The sequence below is a fragment of the Opisthorchis viverrini genome (genome assembly GCF_000715545.1).
Source record: "Opisthorchis viverrini unplaced genomic scaffold opera_v5_5, whole genome shotgun sequence".
NCBI classification, from domain to species: Eukaryota; Metazoa; Platyhelminthes; class Trematoda; order Opisthorchiida; family Opisthorchiidae; genus Opisthorchis; species Opisthorchis viverrini.
The window spans coordinates 4,538,429-4,557,792 of NW_008751661.1; the positions used below are offsets into that span (position 1 = coordinate 4,538,429).

The 19,364-nt window shown below is 42.1% G+C and overlaps 1 protein-coding gene across 1 annotated transcript; it reads right to left on the bottom strand.

The window, feature by feature from the left end:
- Positions 1-7,509: 7,509 nt before the first annotated feature.
- Positions 7,510-18,785, bottom strand: T265_12579 (hypothetical protein; the record flags this gene model as incomplete). Its single annotated transcript, XM_009164403.1, has 4 exons — positions 7,510-8,232; positions 10,812-11,102; positions 12,558-12,662; positions 18,678-18,785. Coding segments are annotated over 4 exons (846 nt in total), but the record flags the coding sequence as incomplete, so codon positions are not given.
- Positions 18,786-19,364: the final 579 nt, after the last annotated feature.

Sequence of the window (19,364 nt, forward strand, 5' to 3'; positions counted from 1 at the left end):
TGAATGTACAGGTGAGCGGGTTTAGCGTATCCGAGACTCTGTTAGTAGGTCAACATGGATTGGACTCGGTACGTACTGACAATTGTGAACAAATACTTCAGCTGTGTGCTGTTCGCAGGCTGTTTTCATGCAGTACTAACTTCCTAAATAGCCGAAATCATCTGGCCACAAGGTGTCCACAACGGCATACCGGTCACACACTGAAATCGGTCACGTTGCTATTAGCTATCGATTGCGTGGACCATTAATTGTTTGCCGGTCGTTTTGGAACCCATTTGTGAATTCGGACCACGCGCTCGTCCGGATTCGCTTCTCCGTAGGTTTCCCTGGGCTGCGTAAGGTGCGAACTGATCGCTTGGCAACTGAGAGACAGGCAGATCAGGATGTTAGAAGAATTTACCAGAATGGTCTTTTAGAATCTCTTCCAAATGCTCCACCATCAGATATGAACACCTACATAAGTGAGATTGCCACCTCTTCGCATGGTGCTGGGAATCTCACCTGTGGCACGGCACCACCAGGCGCACTCAAGCACTGGATATCAGACCGAACAGTAGTACGGCCTTAAACTCGGAGAAATATCCCAGCCGGTCCCGAACATAATCCGGTTTGAAGAATTATCAGACGTCAAGTGAAGGTGAACGTCCAAGTATGGTGGACAAAGAAGAAATGGAAAAGTTCTAGAAAGCCATTAATGACCGAAGATTAGTTCAGTTAATCCGTGCGACAGGTCTTCGGAAGCCACCTGTGAACGAAAACACCAAGCATCAGAATGGAACGAATAAAGAAGAACGCCTCGAACGATAGGCTGACTACTTCGAACAACAACTGTCGCGCCATCAGCTGGCACTCATCTAGAGCCCACGTGTGAAATAAAACCCTGGACGAGGAACGTGGAATCACCGATGGCCTCGGAGGTTTTAAGACTGCATATGTTCTCTCAAGCGCCACCGAGCTTCTGGTCCGGATGACCTCCCAACCGTATTGTTCAAAGACGGGGGTGAAGTCCTCGGTCAGCGCTTGGCAGATCTGTTTGCCTACATTTGGGTAAAGGAGTCTGTCCCAAACAACCTGGGAGAGTCGGCAAAAGTGACCATTTTCAAAAATTGGCTCGTGATGAGTGTGGCAACCAAAGGGAAATCAGTCTCCGTCATACTGGCACTGCTGGCGTAACCGGTGCTCCATTGCCTTATGATGTCTCGCGAAACACTGACTCAAGAGCAGCAAGCGGGATTCCGTCCTTGTGGGAGTTGTGTTGACCAAATCTTCACACTGCGTCAGGTACTAGAACAACGCCATACGTGTTAGCGACTTACAATTCTAGTGTTTCTGGATTTACAGGGCGCATTCGATTCGGTTGATCAGTTTGTTCTTCTTGACAAGCTTGCCAACCAGGGAATGTCCCTGAAGTTTATCAGCATGATACGTTTTTCTATTATCAGACTTCCGGACGTGTGAGTGTACGGAGATCTCTCCAAAAGCTTCTGTACACAAAATGGTGTCCGTCAGGGGTACCGACTCTCCCAGTTCCTTTTTAAATTCGTCATCGATGAGATAGTAAGACGAACGTTGGGAGGTCACCAAAACACTGGTGTTCAAATAGCTTGTGAAGAAAACCTTGTCAATCTGGAGTACACAGACGATGACGTTCGCCTCTCCGAAGAGGAGGAGCAAACGCATGGGTTTTTGACCAGAGTCACCCCGTCCCTTTGTATGCACTTTGCACCCACCTAGTGTAAGGTCGTGCTTGTGGATGTGCAGTCACTGAACGTGCCACCTAAAATCCAGGGAGAATTATTGGAAGTTCTTGATCGTTTTACCTAACTTGGAAGTTTGTATTAGTTTTGATTGTATTGTGAGAGACGAGGTCAATGCACGAGTCTCCAAGGCCCGAGTCGCGTTTGCTAATTTGAATCACCTATGCTGTGAGAGTGGTGTATCCCTGAATATCAAGGGACGTGTGTGTCAAGCCACAGTGCGGGCTATTGTGTTGTATGGCTGTGAGACGTGGCCTGTTCAAGGAGCGGAACTCAGGAGTTCGACAATCGTTGTCTCAGAACCATAGCTTATGTGGGTTGGTGTCGAAGAATCCGTAAAAAGGCAGTTGCAAAGCAAGCCTTCGGTTGTACAATGGGCACTTCCATTGAAGAATATATACATCAGCGGAAGCTGCGTTGGTTGGGACATGTGTTGCATATGCCGAACCATCGTTTGCCTAAAGGAGCACTGTTTTTCGTGCCCAAATCAGAGTGGCGGAAGCAGAGTGGTGGTCAACCCTAAACCTAGCAGAGTGTTATGAAGGAAAATTCGAAAACCTTGGGTTCTGTCGATGCTACTCACCTTCCAGGTTGAGAACCGCGTGATCCTCACCGCGCCTGGCTGGAGACGCTGGAAGATATGGCTGCCAACTAATGTCAGTGGGGGTCTTGTTTTCAGTTTCTATCCAGATTGCCTGAATGAGTATCTGGAAGTGTAAGCACCTCGTGGCGATTGTTGCAAGTTGGTACTAAGTCACTTTCCCGCCCACCTTTATTCTCTTATTTACAATAGAGCTTTCAACTAAATCATGGTTGTACGGCAGTGAAGCATCGGTGTTTAACAATGATGTCATACTATCAATGATGATGATGGTGATGCATGCTGAGGATCAGGTATGAGACCTCAGTGGCAACAAAAACCACCAAGACTTTCCTTTATTCTATACTGTTACTCGCATTTGAAGTGAAACGCATGCCCATATGTTCGCTGAACGTCGTGAATCAACCGAATGACAAGCATTTCGTGTTCTGTCGCGTTCGTCAGCCCCCTGATTAACCGTCACTAGCCATGCATTTGAAGATGGTTGCTCAATTGAAAGGCGCTGGTTGTAGGTATCTAGTCAAGCTTTGGCAAATATCAGTAACAGGCTTCTGTTCACACCCAGATAACTTAGCTAATTGCTGTGTCCACCCTGCCTTACTAGACTCCATCGTTCTTTGTCGCTAGAAATGGAATTTTGAATATCGGTTTGCATCTTCTTGAAGGCCTTTCCATAATCGCGTTTTAGGACGACGCCATGCTGCGCAAAACGTCTTCTTCTGTAGTGTTTCCTCTAAACTGACCAGCTGGAGTCGCTCATGCGCACGTGTTCGTAGAAAATATGCAGAATACTGAGTTATGTGTTTCGCTCCATCATATTACCAAGGAACGTTGTACTTTGCATATGCTGCATTTGCAGTTGGTCTCCCAAAATACCTAACCAAACATGCTATCTAGTCCAAAGTGGTGTATTACAGAAAATAGGAGCTTTTCTTCTTACGGTGCCGCTATCAAGAGCTCTGCTCTTGGAAGTTATAATCGGGAGTTATGGTCAGATGACCAGCTTTTATAACGCTGGGACAACGAAATTCGCGCCAGAATTACTGAGCACTCACCGTTAATTAATCAGGTGTCATTTAAAGAATTGGCTTTGGCGGGACGTGTATCATACGTGTAATAGAAAGTAGATTTGGACGTTTTCAATTGTACCCACAGAAACTGGTGACTGAGGTGCTGGAAATCGTTTATGTAGATGGGATCAAAGTTTGGAGGCTAAAGAGCTGGTGGGGAGTGGTTTTAAACCAACCAACCACATAGGGGTACGCAGTCACATGAGATACAAAACGTTTACCGATCAAGCTCCCAGTAATCACCTCATTCACAGCCTCACGTCACTTTTTAATTACTTTGTTGCTTTTTTAATACTCACCTGAGGTGACAGAGTTTGGCGAAAAAGACAGTGTTTGCTTGAACTAAAATTACTCATAAAGTTGCTGCAAACTTTTCAGCAGCGCTCAACAGGTTTCGTCCTTCTTGGGGCTCACCATTTAAACGCAGTCTGTTTCAGTCAACCTCATTTTCCGGTTGGACTCAAATTGTATGATGTTCTCGAAATGGCACCCAGTTTAACACCAATTTGGTTCTAACGGATAGCCCATTCCCTAATCGGACGGCAGGCCGTGTGTATCAGCGTCTTACTATTCGGCTCCTTCGAATGCTGATAAAGTAAGTTACTTTACCTTAAGTATTTTGGATAGGCTTATTGGCATCCGGTAGCAAAATGAAGTTCCAGAATGTCCAATCGGTCGTGCGAAATTCCACAAAAGCGTAAAATGACTGACTGTCCCGAAACTAATTAGAATCCACGCAGTGAATAATGACAGCTAACCCCGTTATTCTGTTTTTGGTGATCTGTCGATATTTGCGAGTTTCGTTAACGTTGACGTTACATTTGGTTGTAAATAGCTGAGGGATTTTTAGGATTCGCATTCACATCCCTCTTATTTGTACAGTATCCCCTGTACCCGTGCTTGAACTCATACCCGTGTTCGATTTTCGACGTTTTGACGCTAGTAACTCGAGTGAGGATTCTACATCTGATATTGATCGAACAACAAAGCAGTCCTCTTTCCCGGTTCCAGGGAAGGAATCGGTTCCGTTTTAGTCCAGTGAACACGGAGGCAACATAAGATAGCCATCTCATCTATTGAGTACCAGCAAACTTACTGAATTCTATCAGACCAAAGATTCTGACCAAAATAGAAGTCTATAGCGCATGACCAGATCAGTCTGAAATGGCACTCATGTACTCAACTAACCAAATAATTTCATCGTCTGACTCTAATGATCACTCCTAGTTTTTAGGCCCACGAAGATTTGACCACTGAAGTTTGCTTGCTGATTACTCGTTTGTTTTTTTTTTATTCTGAAACCACGGGCAGGTAGTACGCTGAAAATTGGCATTTCACAGATCAAATCTACATCGAAGCACACTGTCAGTGAGAACCAAGAAAAGTATCAAAACGTCCTGAACCGATTGTTGGATGATAGCCGTATCGGCATGTTCATACTCACACGTCCGGTTGATTCTGGGAAACCAGTCAACCACGTGTTTAGTGCGAACTGTACTTTACCAGGTTGACGTAACAGGGTTCGAGTAAACCTCAAGGTTCAGACTCAACCTCGGAAACAGGCCGCCACCTGCACCACTTGTGAACTCAACGTACCTTTATTTACAAGATGAAATCTCGATTGAGAAATTCCGAAATCTCCTAGCGTTACTAAAAATTTATAGGTATATTAGAGGAAAGAATAATTCACATGATGAGTCAATCTTTACTCTGAGAAACTGTCACTCGGTAACTGACCAACATGTGTGATTATGTGATATGGATCTCATGATTAAAAAATGGATGGCGGTATATTCCGCCTAAGAACGAGCTAGTCACACTGCCTAGAAGCCGCTCATGGTCGAATGTTTTGATGTTTAACTACTGGCCAGGAGTTTGTGCATTCGGAACTTCCTGAAATTTCATGGAATTTGCACGAATACCGAGTTCCAGAAGGGATGAAACAGATGCATAGCCCTTCTAGGCTTTTCAACATTCATTAGTTTCACTTACGAGACAAAATCTTCAGTGGTACTTGATTTATGCTGCGTTATTCTAGAGGTACACCCCCATCTTCCTTCTTATCAGTCCAATATCTACAGGCCTCCTCGGACTAAAGATTCATCTTGGCAAATCGGCGACGCTCCAAAGGACCACCTTAACGACGTCAAGCCAGATTTAACCACGAAATGAAATAACAGTAGACATGTGATCTAGTGTTAGAGTGAAATTACAAAAACTCATCCTCGTTTTTATTTGAAGAAAGCACATTGATTATGCATGAAAACAGTACCTTGTCGGGCAGGTTAGGGTGTTTCAGGCAGAACTTCACATGAAGGTACATCAGAAGTTGCAAAAGTTTAAATGATATCTGGTCGTAAAACTTACATCTCATGCGTCTAGTAAATTTAATTAGAAGCCAACCTAGCTAACTAGCATGCTAGCTTAATCAATCAGGCTCCATTGCGGTTACCCAGAAAGCCCATCACGCAGTTGTGTAATCTCTCCCAGCCCGGACAATGTGTTTCCGCCCGGAATGTTGCTGTCCTGTCTGACGTCCAGCGCAGTTGAGGTCGGGTGCTGCATTTGCATTCACATTCCATCTCAATCACTGAGTATATTTTGGTCCTCATTGTTCGCGTTTTACGTATTCTGGCGTTTCACACTCGGCTGCTAGCCCGCCCATGTGGGAAAAAGAGAACAGCAGCTTTAACTGGGGAAATGGCTCTCGAATTTTTTTACTCCCTGTTTCAAACCCCTCGGGCTCATCCAGCAGCCTTTAAACGCCCGACCTCTCGGCAGGCTTTTTTATAGTTATAAAATATTCGTTATACAACATACTTCTCCGAGTAGAAAGTAAATGTTCACTTTCACTCTTTTGATACAAAAACCATCTTGTCATATCTGATAAATGGACATAAATCGTTAGAAGCTGTTGGCACAGGCGTTTTGTACTACTTTATCAATCAGTGCATCGGCTAAACAAGTGAAGTAGGCCGAATTGATTTCTGGAGGTTTCCTTCACCCGTGGGCGTCGGCACGAAATAGAAGTATTCAAAACAGGAATAAATACACCACTCGATAGCTGTAGATGCCCATCGCCATTTAAAGTTAGGTAACGGTACCTGCTATTCTCCTCCGAAAGCGGACAATTTACTTTCCGTACAAGCTGCATGCTGATAAATATTCGTTCTATATGGCAGAAAAATCCAATTAACAGAGTATATCAATATTACTTCATTTAAAATTCAATAGTGCGGGTTTAGAGAGCTTTTGGGTCGTGCATGGTCAGATAATAACTGTTAGGGGAGGTGATTGCCGGTGTTCGTATAATACTTTTCTGGATGCAAAGTTTAGACCTGTGAATACGTATACCAATGACTTAGGTAGTAGCCGAGGCTATACATCTATTTTCTTTTAAAAATTAAGATGAAAATTCCTGCCTACGCTCAGACAATGTTATGTCGCTGATGTGGTGTCCCCTATCAAGCACAAGCAATATAAATTGATCCGTTGGTGGCCCACCATAGTCCTTTGTGGAAACATGCCATTGTGTTCAGCCCCTGATTAATGATAAATCTATTTGCCTAGCGCGAGTCTTCTTGGGAAATTTCAGCACAGAACAGATAGGGACGTGTTAGCGCAAAATTAGTCCGATTCTACCTTTCAGTACGCTGAGAAAGTCGTGGCATACGCCGGTCGTCAACTGTTCACGCTGTATTCCCCTTATAGGCATTTATTATAGGCCATTTATTTTTCTTTTAAACTGTTTGTGAACGAGAGAATGAATCGAGCCACTCCAGTATGCGTTTGTAAGCTGGGAGTTCCATAAGAAGGACCATAGTTTGTGCTATTCTTTTGGAATAGTACTTCAACGATGAATACAACTACAAAACGTTATGCTTTTGTGGAGTTCTTGGGCGTCTCATTTTGGGAGAACCCTTAACTCAAATACAAAGTACCGTAATTTTTTATGGTTTATCTGAAGCACGATACAATACTTTACAGGAGCCTAAAGTTGAATCATGTCAATGGCCGAATCAGGTGGAGAATTCGACCAATTAATTTCGTCAACAAGAACGGAGAACTACCAATTCGTAGTTTTAGCCACTTTTCTACTTCTAAAGAGGTTATCGGTATGGAATAGATAAACTGGGTATGCGACAGTCATTTAGTGTACAAGTCTGTATTTACATAAACCGACTGAAAGTAGGCGTTGATGACAAGAGCAGTATATCGCAAATATGGGTTTGGTCAGATGTTCGCATATTTTGTTCATGTTTCAGGTTATCACAATATAAGTGATTTAAACGTAAGCTTGGGCAGTCAGATGATGTGTGCATGGCGAATTGGCTGAAATTCATCAGAATGATTTTGGGTTCAGTCAACCCGTGTGCGTATATGGCTCTGAGAAAAACGTTTGGCTCCATGAGGACACAATACAAAGAACTTGATTCGGGGTGTCGCATTTTATCAAGAGACGTCATCCGCAGACTGCCTGCTTACTCTGGCTTGATTTTAAGGCAGATTTGAGGGGTGAAGGAGCTGTAGTTTTCAACTGTTTGTTTCCGTGTCCGCTGGCATGTCTTGCGGAACTAGCCGGAGGCGGTTGCGTCGTTTCACTTGCGTCCTCTGTTTCCTCATCCTCTAGGTCATCAAGCACTTCAGTTGGTGGCCTGCTTGAATGACTAACTTGGTTTGTGGGTTCTTCGTCCTCAGCATCTTCCTCCTCTTCATCTTCCTCTTCTTCATCAGTCGCAGTTTCTAATTCCTCCTCCTCTTCTTCATCTTCACTGAACAAACTTGCATCATCCTCAGTAGTGTGCTTTCAAGAATGAAAAGGAAAAGTGAGCACATGGGAAATACGATGAAACCTATTTATCTAACACAGAACTAACCAGATTCTATCAGGGGTAGGGTAATCGGCTTTGAATACAAACGGTTTCCACGTATCCTTATGCCTGCTGTGAAAATGGTGATCTAAGCCCCCGGCATCCTTTCTGCATCGTAATCACCAATGACTCCAACAACAGTAGACACCAGAAGTATCCCCGTAGATGCCAGCAACAATTCCTGCGCTAATCATGCCCAATTTACTGAAGCACTTCACTAAACGTTTTCCAGAAAGGTGAAAGTTTAGAAGAATGCATTGAATCTGTTAAGTCAATACATAGAAGCCTTACATGATTCAGGTTAACTTCGGTGATTTGAAAAAGAAAACAAAACGGAGTGGAACCCCTCAAGTATAGACAGTGCGTCTCCAAACTGTAGAGTTTTTACTTATCCCACCTTTTACTGCTTGTGATGCGTTACTAGAATATGTCCTGAGTGTAACTGTACTGATGTGGTGTAGTATATTAACTGCAAATTCACCGCTTCACTATTATTCGCGCGCAAATTAGTCTCAAATTAGTATGTTAAGAGTCAACCGAAATGGGATACACTTTGTGCGGATTGTTCTTACTGTTGTTATCGTGAGCTTTATAGGCTGTTCTTAACTGTATCGTTTTTAGGTGGGTAGCCGCTGATCCCAAATTATGTTTTCATCATTTGTTAATGGAGCCTAAATGCTCTTGATAGGGGATTAGGAGTGAGAAAAGGTTTTACAAAACTTAACTGGATCATTTACTTATCAACGTGACTCATCAAAGTTCGGTTTCGCTTTGGATTACATGCGTACATTAGGTGGAGGACAATAGGCACTAAAACTACTAGGACTGCATTGAACTCAAACTGGCTATTATGCAACAGGTAAGAAAAACTCCCGGTACAGCATGATGTGGTGGCGAAAGACTCAGAATGAATGGAAAGGCCTGGCAGTTATATGTTCTTGCGACAGATTAACAGTACACTTTCATGATCATACGCAATACATGCAGGATGCTCTGACCGCGAAAAAAAAACATTTCAAAAAGTCTCTAGAAGCAATAGCTTGGTTAACTTGGGTAACTGATAAACACCTCGATGTGTTCATATGAAAATAACAATCATCGGGAGTGTTATAATGATACTTTTCCAGCACGCGAATCATGTCTAAAGATTTTTGGTTTCGTTAAAGGTAGTTTGGGGCGACCACTCAAAATCTGAAGAAAGTCGGATGTGGCTTTTGCCATGTTTCATGGTTAGTCGTGATGATGCAGACTCCGGAATACGAGATAATCATCCTCAACTTTAGAAGCTATCTGGTTGTCAACTGTTACACATGTAGATCTCGAGCCAGTCGGTCAACGGAAAAGGGTCATGTTTCTCCGTGGTGTGAGAACCAGTGTGATGAACCTATTACCTTTCGTAATTGTTCCACCGCAATCGCAGATCCAACGTTTCTGACAGATGCTGTAGGAAATACTGTTTGGAGTTACACTTTTGTATAATTTTATTCATACTGTTTTCAAATTTCCGAATAACGGCGTGAGGAACCTGGGAAGAAGAACGTTCATCAGTGGGAGCACGTTGCCTGAAATGTCTGCTCTGTCAGCTCCTAGAGGTGCCTTTACCGTACTAGCTGTACCACATCAATTAATGCATTGAAGCAACGCATGGCCTCATTGCTACTCACCAATAATACTCAGCCATCCAGTACCTCTTGTTTGCTGGACGCATTCGGAATATCTTCTTCGGTTCTCGCATCCATCGGCTACAGATAGGGCCATGACTTCGTCTGCTTTGTTTGCGGCGCTCACAGACACACCGACTACGTCATCTTTCCTGCACTGCACGGTAAGCAAAGCCACCGAGCATAGTTCCGCCTTACTGAGCATACATACATCTTCCATACGATCCGGAGGACACTCAGTGTTGACTGGACGAGCTCCAGTGGGTCCGGTGACCTCTTTTATGGACTTATGAAACCATTCGCACAGTGCCGTGATGCTGTTTGCAAGCTTAAATATATTGGTGTTCAGGCTCTCCGAGAAGCCCGTAAGTTATGGGGTTTTGGGGCCACGCACAGACAATTTTTTCACGAAACTGGACGGAAGCATTTCCGGTTAGTAGAGTGAACCCTACTTCTTGTTCAAGATCTCATTCTCAAAGCAGATTGGTCAAATGACTCTCTTCACTAAAAATGATTGTACCGCAAAGAGGCTTGCTCCCCACCGTTTTGGAATTCCAACTTCGCATTACGTCGTACAAAAAAATACTCATTGTTCTTGATACGACTTGATAGGAACACTGAAGGGTTCAGGAGAATTCAAAAATTACTCAATATGATACAACGGTTTTTCAAGTCATTTTCAGCCTGTGTGATAAAACTCTCAAAACACCTGAATTTCACGCTGAGGTTTCTTCACTTCTCCAGTACACAATTCGATATTTTGATGGGCTATGTAAATCACTCCACTGTGACATTTTAGCAAAAACGATTTATCAAAGACATCCATTTTACCGATTTATCGACCAACTTACATGTCCTCTGGCTTTGTCTCCGGAACCACGTTGGATGGATCGTTCTCCGTTAAACTGAGAGGCTACTGGAGCTGGATGATCTCCACGAGCTTGATTCTGGTTGGGTACCAAAGTCTGTCTACTGATTGCTTGAGAGAACACACTTGAAGTGGACCGCATGAGAGTAGCACGAAAGTCCATGAGGTCTGATTCTTCCTGTAAGTTTTGTAACACGTTGAATGCCTCACTAAGAGTTTCCAGAGCTTTTGCGTGCCATAGCATCTCGATCTGAATGAAGTCTTTTAAAATATTCTGTGATAAAAGGCAACAGAAGTTAGGTAGATCCGCATTAGTACGGTGGCTGGCCGTTGATCCAAACGTCCACAAATGGTGCTGAACCACACAATTATACATGAAATTTGATCTCAATTTCACGCAGACCGGTGGTGTATTGTATTTGTCTCCTTCAAAGGAGATCCGCTGCGACTTTGTCATCTCAGATAATGTATACTTTTTAGAGCATTATCCATTCGAAGTAGCTGCTCCATCTCTTCGACTGTTCTAACCCAATTAGTTGTGTGTTTTCTTGTCGTACCGCTTAATCACACCTTCTAAAGTCACATTATAGCAAGGCACCAACTCGATGAAATATAAACCAAAATGTATCCATCTTTACTGCAAATTGTGGGAGCTGTATCAGCTGAACATCTGTTTTGGCGCAAAAACTATTGAGAGCCCCGGTGTTTAATTTTGCCTACAGGCAATGAGCACCCGAAGGCTGTCAATGAATTTCGATCAATGGAACTGCGAGAAACAAACGATGCTTATCGATTAGAAACATATTAGAAACACGTTAGAAAAACAGTCACGATCTAATGTTGGATCCATTGACTTGGCCGAAGTAAGCTACTGCACTTCTTCTTTGACTGCACCGAGTCAAGTCTTCGACTGTCTTCCGATAGTACAACTTTGCGTTGTATAGAAACCAAAGTCTGCATGGCAGGTTTAGGGAATGCAAACCCCTCCAGAGGAAATTGTTGAATGATTTGGGATAAGTGTTGTAGATGATGAAATCGAAAGTGTGCACAGCTGATAGTGCATGAATGCTTGAGACTTTGCAATTAACCGGAGCATGATGGTGACACTCGTAGCCACCACGGAAATCTTATCCATGTAGCTTATAAAACTGTCGAAACGCCTCAGCTCGGTTGGGGTTTCTGAATGAAATCTGCAGAAAAACTAGTCTACTGTTCGGCTGGTATAAGACTGAAGCCGCGTACTGATTTCTTGGAACAATGTACGAAAAAATCGAACCCGTAAAGTGCAAGGTCAATAAAATACTCCTCATCCTCAGTGTCATCGGTCACCGTAGTAAAACTCTTGTACCTGATGTCAAATGTCTCCTGCATCCAAAGGTACTGTATTTGTGAAATTTTCAAATGAATGGGCATAAGAATCAGCATAAAATGCATTATAGAATGAGATAACCTATTCTCAAAACTCTGAAAGAAAAATTTTCAAGGCTTTAGTTAAAATCTTCTGATACGATAAACTCAAGAAGTCACTGTTACCACACAGTCTCACCCAACCGGAAACGATATGAGATAGAAATAACTCAATCCATACCATGGCAGAGATGACTTTGCTACTGATAATTTGACAACCTCTATTTGGTACATCATACAGCTTGTATCTATGTAGTACATTTTATTCCAATATCAAAGTACGGAAAAGTGACTTGATTTATCGTCAGCCGTATTAGCTCACCTTGAGCCCCTTCAGCCGGCGTGCTTCAAATTCGACCACACATCGTTCCAGTTTGTCCGCACTCCGATTCGCATCAATTATGGAATTGTGTAACTGGATTTCAGCCTGAGCGGAGGGGCGCGTGTGTACATTAGTATGTGTATATCATATACATATATATTATATTTGTGATAGGTATACCATCATGGTACTACATTACAAGCAGGCAAAAGTGCAGAACATTCACCTTTCTGGTGAGAGCAGCAAGCGACAAAGTGATCACAAGACAAACAACAGGATATAAATTCAGGCTTACCCGTCAAAGTTTTATAACCATGAATAACTCCACTGATGTTTGTGTGAGAATTGAGTTGAAGCTACCAAGTGTGATCATTTGAATGTTTATGACTGCTGGTGTGCAGCAAGTATCTCTGTTAAGATCTTAGTTTGTGGTGCAAAAGCTGTCTAAAGTAGGGTACATTCAAAGATTTTCCTTTTTTACTGCTTCAAAATTCGACTGTTCCAAAGACCTTGGGAACTCAGAATAGGCAGAATTATGAATCTCCGAATAAATGTCCATTTTGAGCAACCACCAAGCTCATAATCCTATCAGAACTTTCAAACAAATAAAAAAATATCAGTATGTGGTAGGCTCAAGTACTCGTCTTGTGACTGATAATTCTGTTAGTGACTAGAAGCACGTCAAGCGCTCATTAGCTTTTCGACAAAGATCGACTTCAGTTGTAGGTCGAAATTCACATTTATGATAGCAGAACTGACCCCATCGTCTAAAAAACATTTTTCTGTCCAAAAAAAGCTTCAGAAATTCGCACTGTTCATCTTATTTGATCGCTGACATTAACCAGGTCTTCAATACCCAGACATTCAGGCGACTCAAAATTTCAACCATGGAATTCGGCACCCAAAAGTGAGGCCAATTTAAACGGATAAGCCGAGGAGTGTTTGTCATGTAATCTGATACAGATATGGTTCGCAACACCGTATCTTAGAAACCGCACTTCTTGAATCAAAAGTGGCTTGATTTAGAGCGGGGTCTGCTGGAAGGACCATTTGAAACAAATTGTTGAAACTGATGACGCTAAATTACGGAGTTTGAAGAAGAATTGCTCATATTCCATTTTGCAAGATACGGCTAAATACACTGAAAAGTATTTTCCGATTCAGTTGACTATAAAATTGCACTGAAATCGATTTCACTTGATGCACTTTTCCTTTGACCGCAGATGGTCGCATGTTTCAAATTCATTCCCATTACTTAATGGGCAGCAGAAGTTAGGTAAAGTCCGCGCACCTCGCGAGTGCTTTGGCGTTCGGTTACTGGGATGTTATAAGTAACATGCAGTGATGAGGTTTAACATGATTCGTAAGATGCTCAGGGCGCGAGACTTTCGTACTACTAACAACAGGATTCTGAAGCGGAAGAAGAGTGTAGATAACTAGGTGGTGAATGATACCAACATTCAAATTTTTCTGGCCAAGTTCTGTCGGAGATTCCTTGGCTGTCACAAATTTTGATGTGATATAAGCGCAACGACAAGGAGAGGGATAAGGGATTATTTGCTAAACCTGGTTTTGGTTTGCTCACTCAGGTTCCAAAGATCTGTTTTCAGCTCGGCAGGCACCAGAGATTAGTGTCGCCTGTTCCTGTGATCTCGTCTAAAGATACAATTAATGTTTCAATTTTAGCTCAACTAGCATTTTCTACACCATTTACACCACCGGTGACAGCACTATTTGACCCATGTTCTACTGTCTTTATATCAAAAGGTGAAAACCGCCGACTGGGTAAAAGTGAAAACATGGTTTATCTTTTGTGCACTCCCAGTTGAAGGGGAAATCTTTCCCAGTTGCAAGCTGTGCATGTCACAGAAGTCATTTATTTCTCGTACAACTGTGAACCACATAGCTAAGGCTTGAATCCCCCTACGTCAACGCAAATGGTAGATGTTTTCTTATTGCAGCTAAACAATTGTTTGTCATTTTCCATCCGGGGAGGTTTCTTCCTGCCTCTGCTACTCGACGTTCCCTGTCTAGGCTTTAGCAACCTGCCAGTATCCCAGCCCCCGTGCTTTCTTCAGGTGGCATAGCAGCTGGGCACCGGGAGGAGGTTACAGCTGAACGATTTTTTAAGATGAGTGTGATGATTTTTAATTTCATAGTTCATCGGTGTGGTGAAAATGCACGCAAGCTTAACGAGATGCCCAATTCATTCCCAGTACGCATCTCCCAAACGATGGAGGTAATGACCTCACATACCGTTAGCAGCGAAGAATAAGATGCTACTTTGAGGAAGGGTGTAATTATATTGTATTCAAGAAGATTGAGCTCCATGATTGGCCTTTCATGAATGTTGTCTGTTCTCGGAGAGATGCCACACCATCGTGTGGATGATTGGGAACGCTATTGTGACCTTAAAAGTGCGTATCTTGTCTTCGGAAACGCCTTTCTCATGTGAATTTTTGCATGTGATATAATTCCTTGAACCCTTGACAGTATGCATACGTATCCCACTGTCTGCTTACTGGCCATGCGTTGCTCAAAGTTGTGATGGACAATAGCTCTTTTAAAACAGAAATAATACACTCATACAGCAATCTTCAGAATTTCGCCACTCTTACATAGCTTATTGCAAGTATATAAACCGCACGGTGAAACCGGCTGACAACCAGGTGAGCCTCGCCTCCACTGAATCAAAAATCTACCTTTTCTCTAACGCAAGAAATTAAATTCAACATCGCATCCCTCGAAAATGTGAAAATGTCGTTCGTAGGATTGTCATGCAACTTGTTATTCAAGCACGACATAGCTTCTCCATGACCGTAACTTGTCGAACAGACCAGAAACAGATACCATAGTGAGAGGTCGATCATCGTGTAATGCTTTTATCTAGAACTTCTCACTATATTTACTAAAAACAATCTCTTTAATTCTTTAAATACAGGAAAGTATCAGTGATGTATGTAAAGCGGTGATCGCGGAGTTTATCACCTGCTCTTTCTCGATTAAAACAAGCTGACATTGATTTTTATGGTAGCTGTTGCCCCAAGGAACAGGAACCGTTCACCAGTTCACGGGATGAATTAAGCAATGAGTAAATCAAACTTACCCATTCTGATGGAGATGTCGGCGATTCAATAACGGAAACCGAACAGTTCTCAACTCGCAATATAAACTTCAGACATTTCTATAGTACTGTCTACGTTACCTTGTTGATTAGAGTGAGCATTCTGATGACCGGAAAAATATAGTCATAACAATTCCCAGTGATCCACAGACAAAGGCGTTCTGAGAACAAATGCATACCTCTCAAATAGACTGGAGGAAAACATGCTTGTCAGATCCTTTTGTGTTTTAGAAATATTATCATCCATTTTTGAAGAGCATGGTCACAAACATAAAAAGTGAATGCAAACTACGAGTGCGAAACGTTAACAATTCCAGTCAAATGAGATGAATTTCAACGAGACTCATTATGTATGAGACCGGTACGCCTAAGTGCAGATAACCATAAGCAAAGCCTAATAAACCATTAACAGGGCACACGCATATACAACACATGGACTGACAACATTTAAACCCGACAAATTGTTGGTGTTGAACGAACCGATGGGATTGGCTGAACAAAAACCATGGAACAAAAGTGTTATTGAGTAGTGCATGATAGCAATATAGTTCATCGCTCAGTCTTTTATCAGATACTTGAGCGTCCCTATCAAAATGGCCACGGCTCAAATTCAGCCTTCTTTAGACACTCAAATTCAATCTGGTAAAAGTTCACCTCAAAAAAAAAGAACCACAAAAGCGCAAAGTTTACTTGCTTAACCGAAGTCAACAAGAAGTTAGTCCTTTTAAGAAAATCCTGAAAATACCAGGCAATATCTAGGAAACGTATAACTGCCCCCGTGAAACCTAGTATGGGTCGCGCATTAGTTTAAGCATGCGAATTCATTGAACCTGTGTAGGTTAGTTCACTCAGGAAGCAGACGTTTCATAATTTATACGTCAAGTTAATTTGGTCATTTCTCGTAAACAATCTGCTGGTTTTATAGGACAAGCTCATCCATCCACATCCTTGAAAAACAAAAACGAATCCTATTGGATTAGGAAGATGGCCACAACTTGTGGTGAACTGATTATGTTTTTGTTCGCGATTGTTATACAAACACCCGGCGACACTGCATAACTCATACAGAGGTTCAGCCTCACAAACTTGTCAAAGTGCTTATGTCTGAATCATCAAGTACACAATGCTGATAAATGTTAATGAAATCATATTACGACACTGCAATTTGAATGGCGCGTGACCCTGGGTACCTGGCTGCATTCTTTTCCGTGTGCTTAAAATCTCACCATTACTTTGTAGTTTGGATTGTGACTTGTTCCAGATTCGTCAGTTTACTTTGTCTAGTGTTGTGAAGTTTCCCTACATAAGCTTTAAGCGGGTACCTGAATGAAAGTTCCAAATTCACCCGGACTAACTAAATCCCTTGTTTAGTTTAGCGGCCTGATGATTCAAACAACTAAGTTGTGAAAGATTGAGTTGTCTGGTTGGCACGCAATGCGTTCATCGAACCTGAACAGTCGCAACGATTCTGCACAATCAGGAAGTGAGCACGTGAAGCGATATCACTTGACTTCAAGTTCAGTAACGAATATCCTGTCATTAAAATCAGCAACGGGGATACATCCTCCTTGAATATAAGAGTCAAATGCATGAAATTCTGAATCTAATTCTTTTGTGTGAGGAACTAAATTAAGTCGAAAAGGAAATGGGAAGGAAAGGAAAGGGGTTGGATTGTTTTGGGGCATCACAATTTGGTGAAGTTGCAATATAAGTTAGGATTCAAGAGTTAAGCGCGTATAATTAAGTAATGAATCTATTTATGCCCCCGAGTCGGCATGTAAACGAGAAATTCCACACACATGGAGCGGTATTTTTCATTCATCACTTCATCAATCTCTTTTGTTTTGTCTCATAAAGATATTGAACAGTTCGAATGGGAAAGTGTGGACCATACCATCATACCAATTGTGCAAAACTACAAGAGTTCTTAATTCCGAAAACGGTCAAAATGTTACCTGGACGTTCACAAAAGGTATCACAAGTCGCCACGTATATATTTTAAAAAAATGGTCGGAATTCATCGCTGGACAGCCTCCTAGAATTGATTTTACCTCGGTCATTGTAAGATATATTCCTATGACTTTCGGATCCCGTTTTAATTGTCAGTCAGACGCTAGCCAAAAAAATTGCATGCATTTCGTCAGTTGTTAGTTTGTGACAGAAACATAAGTGCTCCGACAGTTTCCTGTTGTTTTTATTTTGTGGTTCCTCAGTGTTGTGACTAAGGAAAAAAATGGCACAGCTACTGCTGAAACGCCACTACTTTTAAATAGGTCCTATTAATTAGACAGGTCAAGCAAGTAGTTACCTCGGTGTATTTGGAATATTACCCAATTTAAATATAACTGTATCGTTATTATCACAAATTTAGATGAACCACATATAAGCCACGTATAAGGCACCACTTAGAGTCCAGCTAATCTGAGTATTTGGCGTTAAATACAGACTTCTTTGTACCATACTCGCTTTCTGCCCTGTGTTTGTCCGAGAAGTCCTTGTTCTACAATAATGTATTTTCATAATCTCTACTGTTAAGTTAGCGTAAACAAATGGGTATGATTTTTGGAGGTTTTGTGGGGGAGCTACACAATATTCGTATAAGTGACGTTTTTATTTTGGTCACTGCTTGCTACCATGTCAGTGTGTCCGCGGGCTTGCGTCAGTAGTGTCTTAAAATCCATATCTTGACTAGCAACAAGTCGGTGCGTTCCGTGAGGTCCGACCTAGTTTTATTTCTCAATTAGATAAAACTTCACAGTTCACTTAGTAGGTGACATCATTCTGGTCAAAGTTTGAATAAATTCTTGAAAGTAATTTATATAGGAAAATGTAGTAAGTTCAACTGGAAATCAAACCAACTGCATTAAAGAAAGGGTGTAATGCTGAAAGTGGTTAAAACAAGCGTAATTTGCTAGGCTTTTAAGGTGCAAAGAAGGCGAGTGGAAGCAAGGTTACAAGATGTGCAAATAGAACAAGTCAAGCTACTGTCGACCTACCAGGCGCGTTTGCTCTGCAGTCGTCGAACGTTCCAATTTCCTTCTACTAGAAATCTCCTTCTTACGTGCAGCATTTTCGGTCTTCAAATTAGCCTGTTTTGGAGGGAGCTATAGGCTCAAACAAAGCCTTACCCGTATGTTTTTTATTTCGTTTCCATAACTTGCCAACGGGTTTACCACCTTGCCGACCAAGCGATCGACCTAAAATTATGAACCAACCGTTGCAGTTAAGTCATTACCTCCGTATGTCTGTAGTCCTCAAGCGTCGCAAAATGTTCTGATACTCGTTTCAGTGTATTAGCAGACGAACGGTTGATTTTTTCTTTCACTGAGTAGTCTAACAAAATCCGTGCAATTTCGTCTCCTTAAAATACAAGCAAAGTAAGTAAACGAGGTGACCAGGAACACACCATTATTCCGCAGTTTTGCTGTGCGACGTGTGTAGCTGACTAGTTCTGCACATAAATCTCCAAAGAAAGCCTCAATCGCATTCACCCGTTGTTGCACAAATTTGGCCTGGTTCTCACTGAAATATAAATAAGGCTTCACAAAATGGTAAGTGATACAGCGCTTTGAAGCCTCTTAAAAGTAAACAGAGGTATACTGTGCACAGGATGGATTTGTATGGTAATGTTCGGCTAAAAATCATACTTAGACGCGTCATGGTTTATCCAGCTCATCATTCTG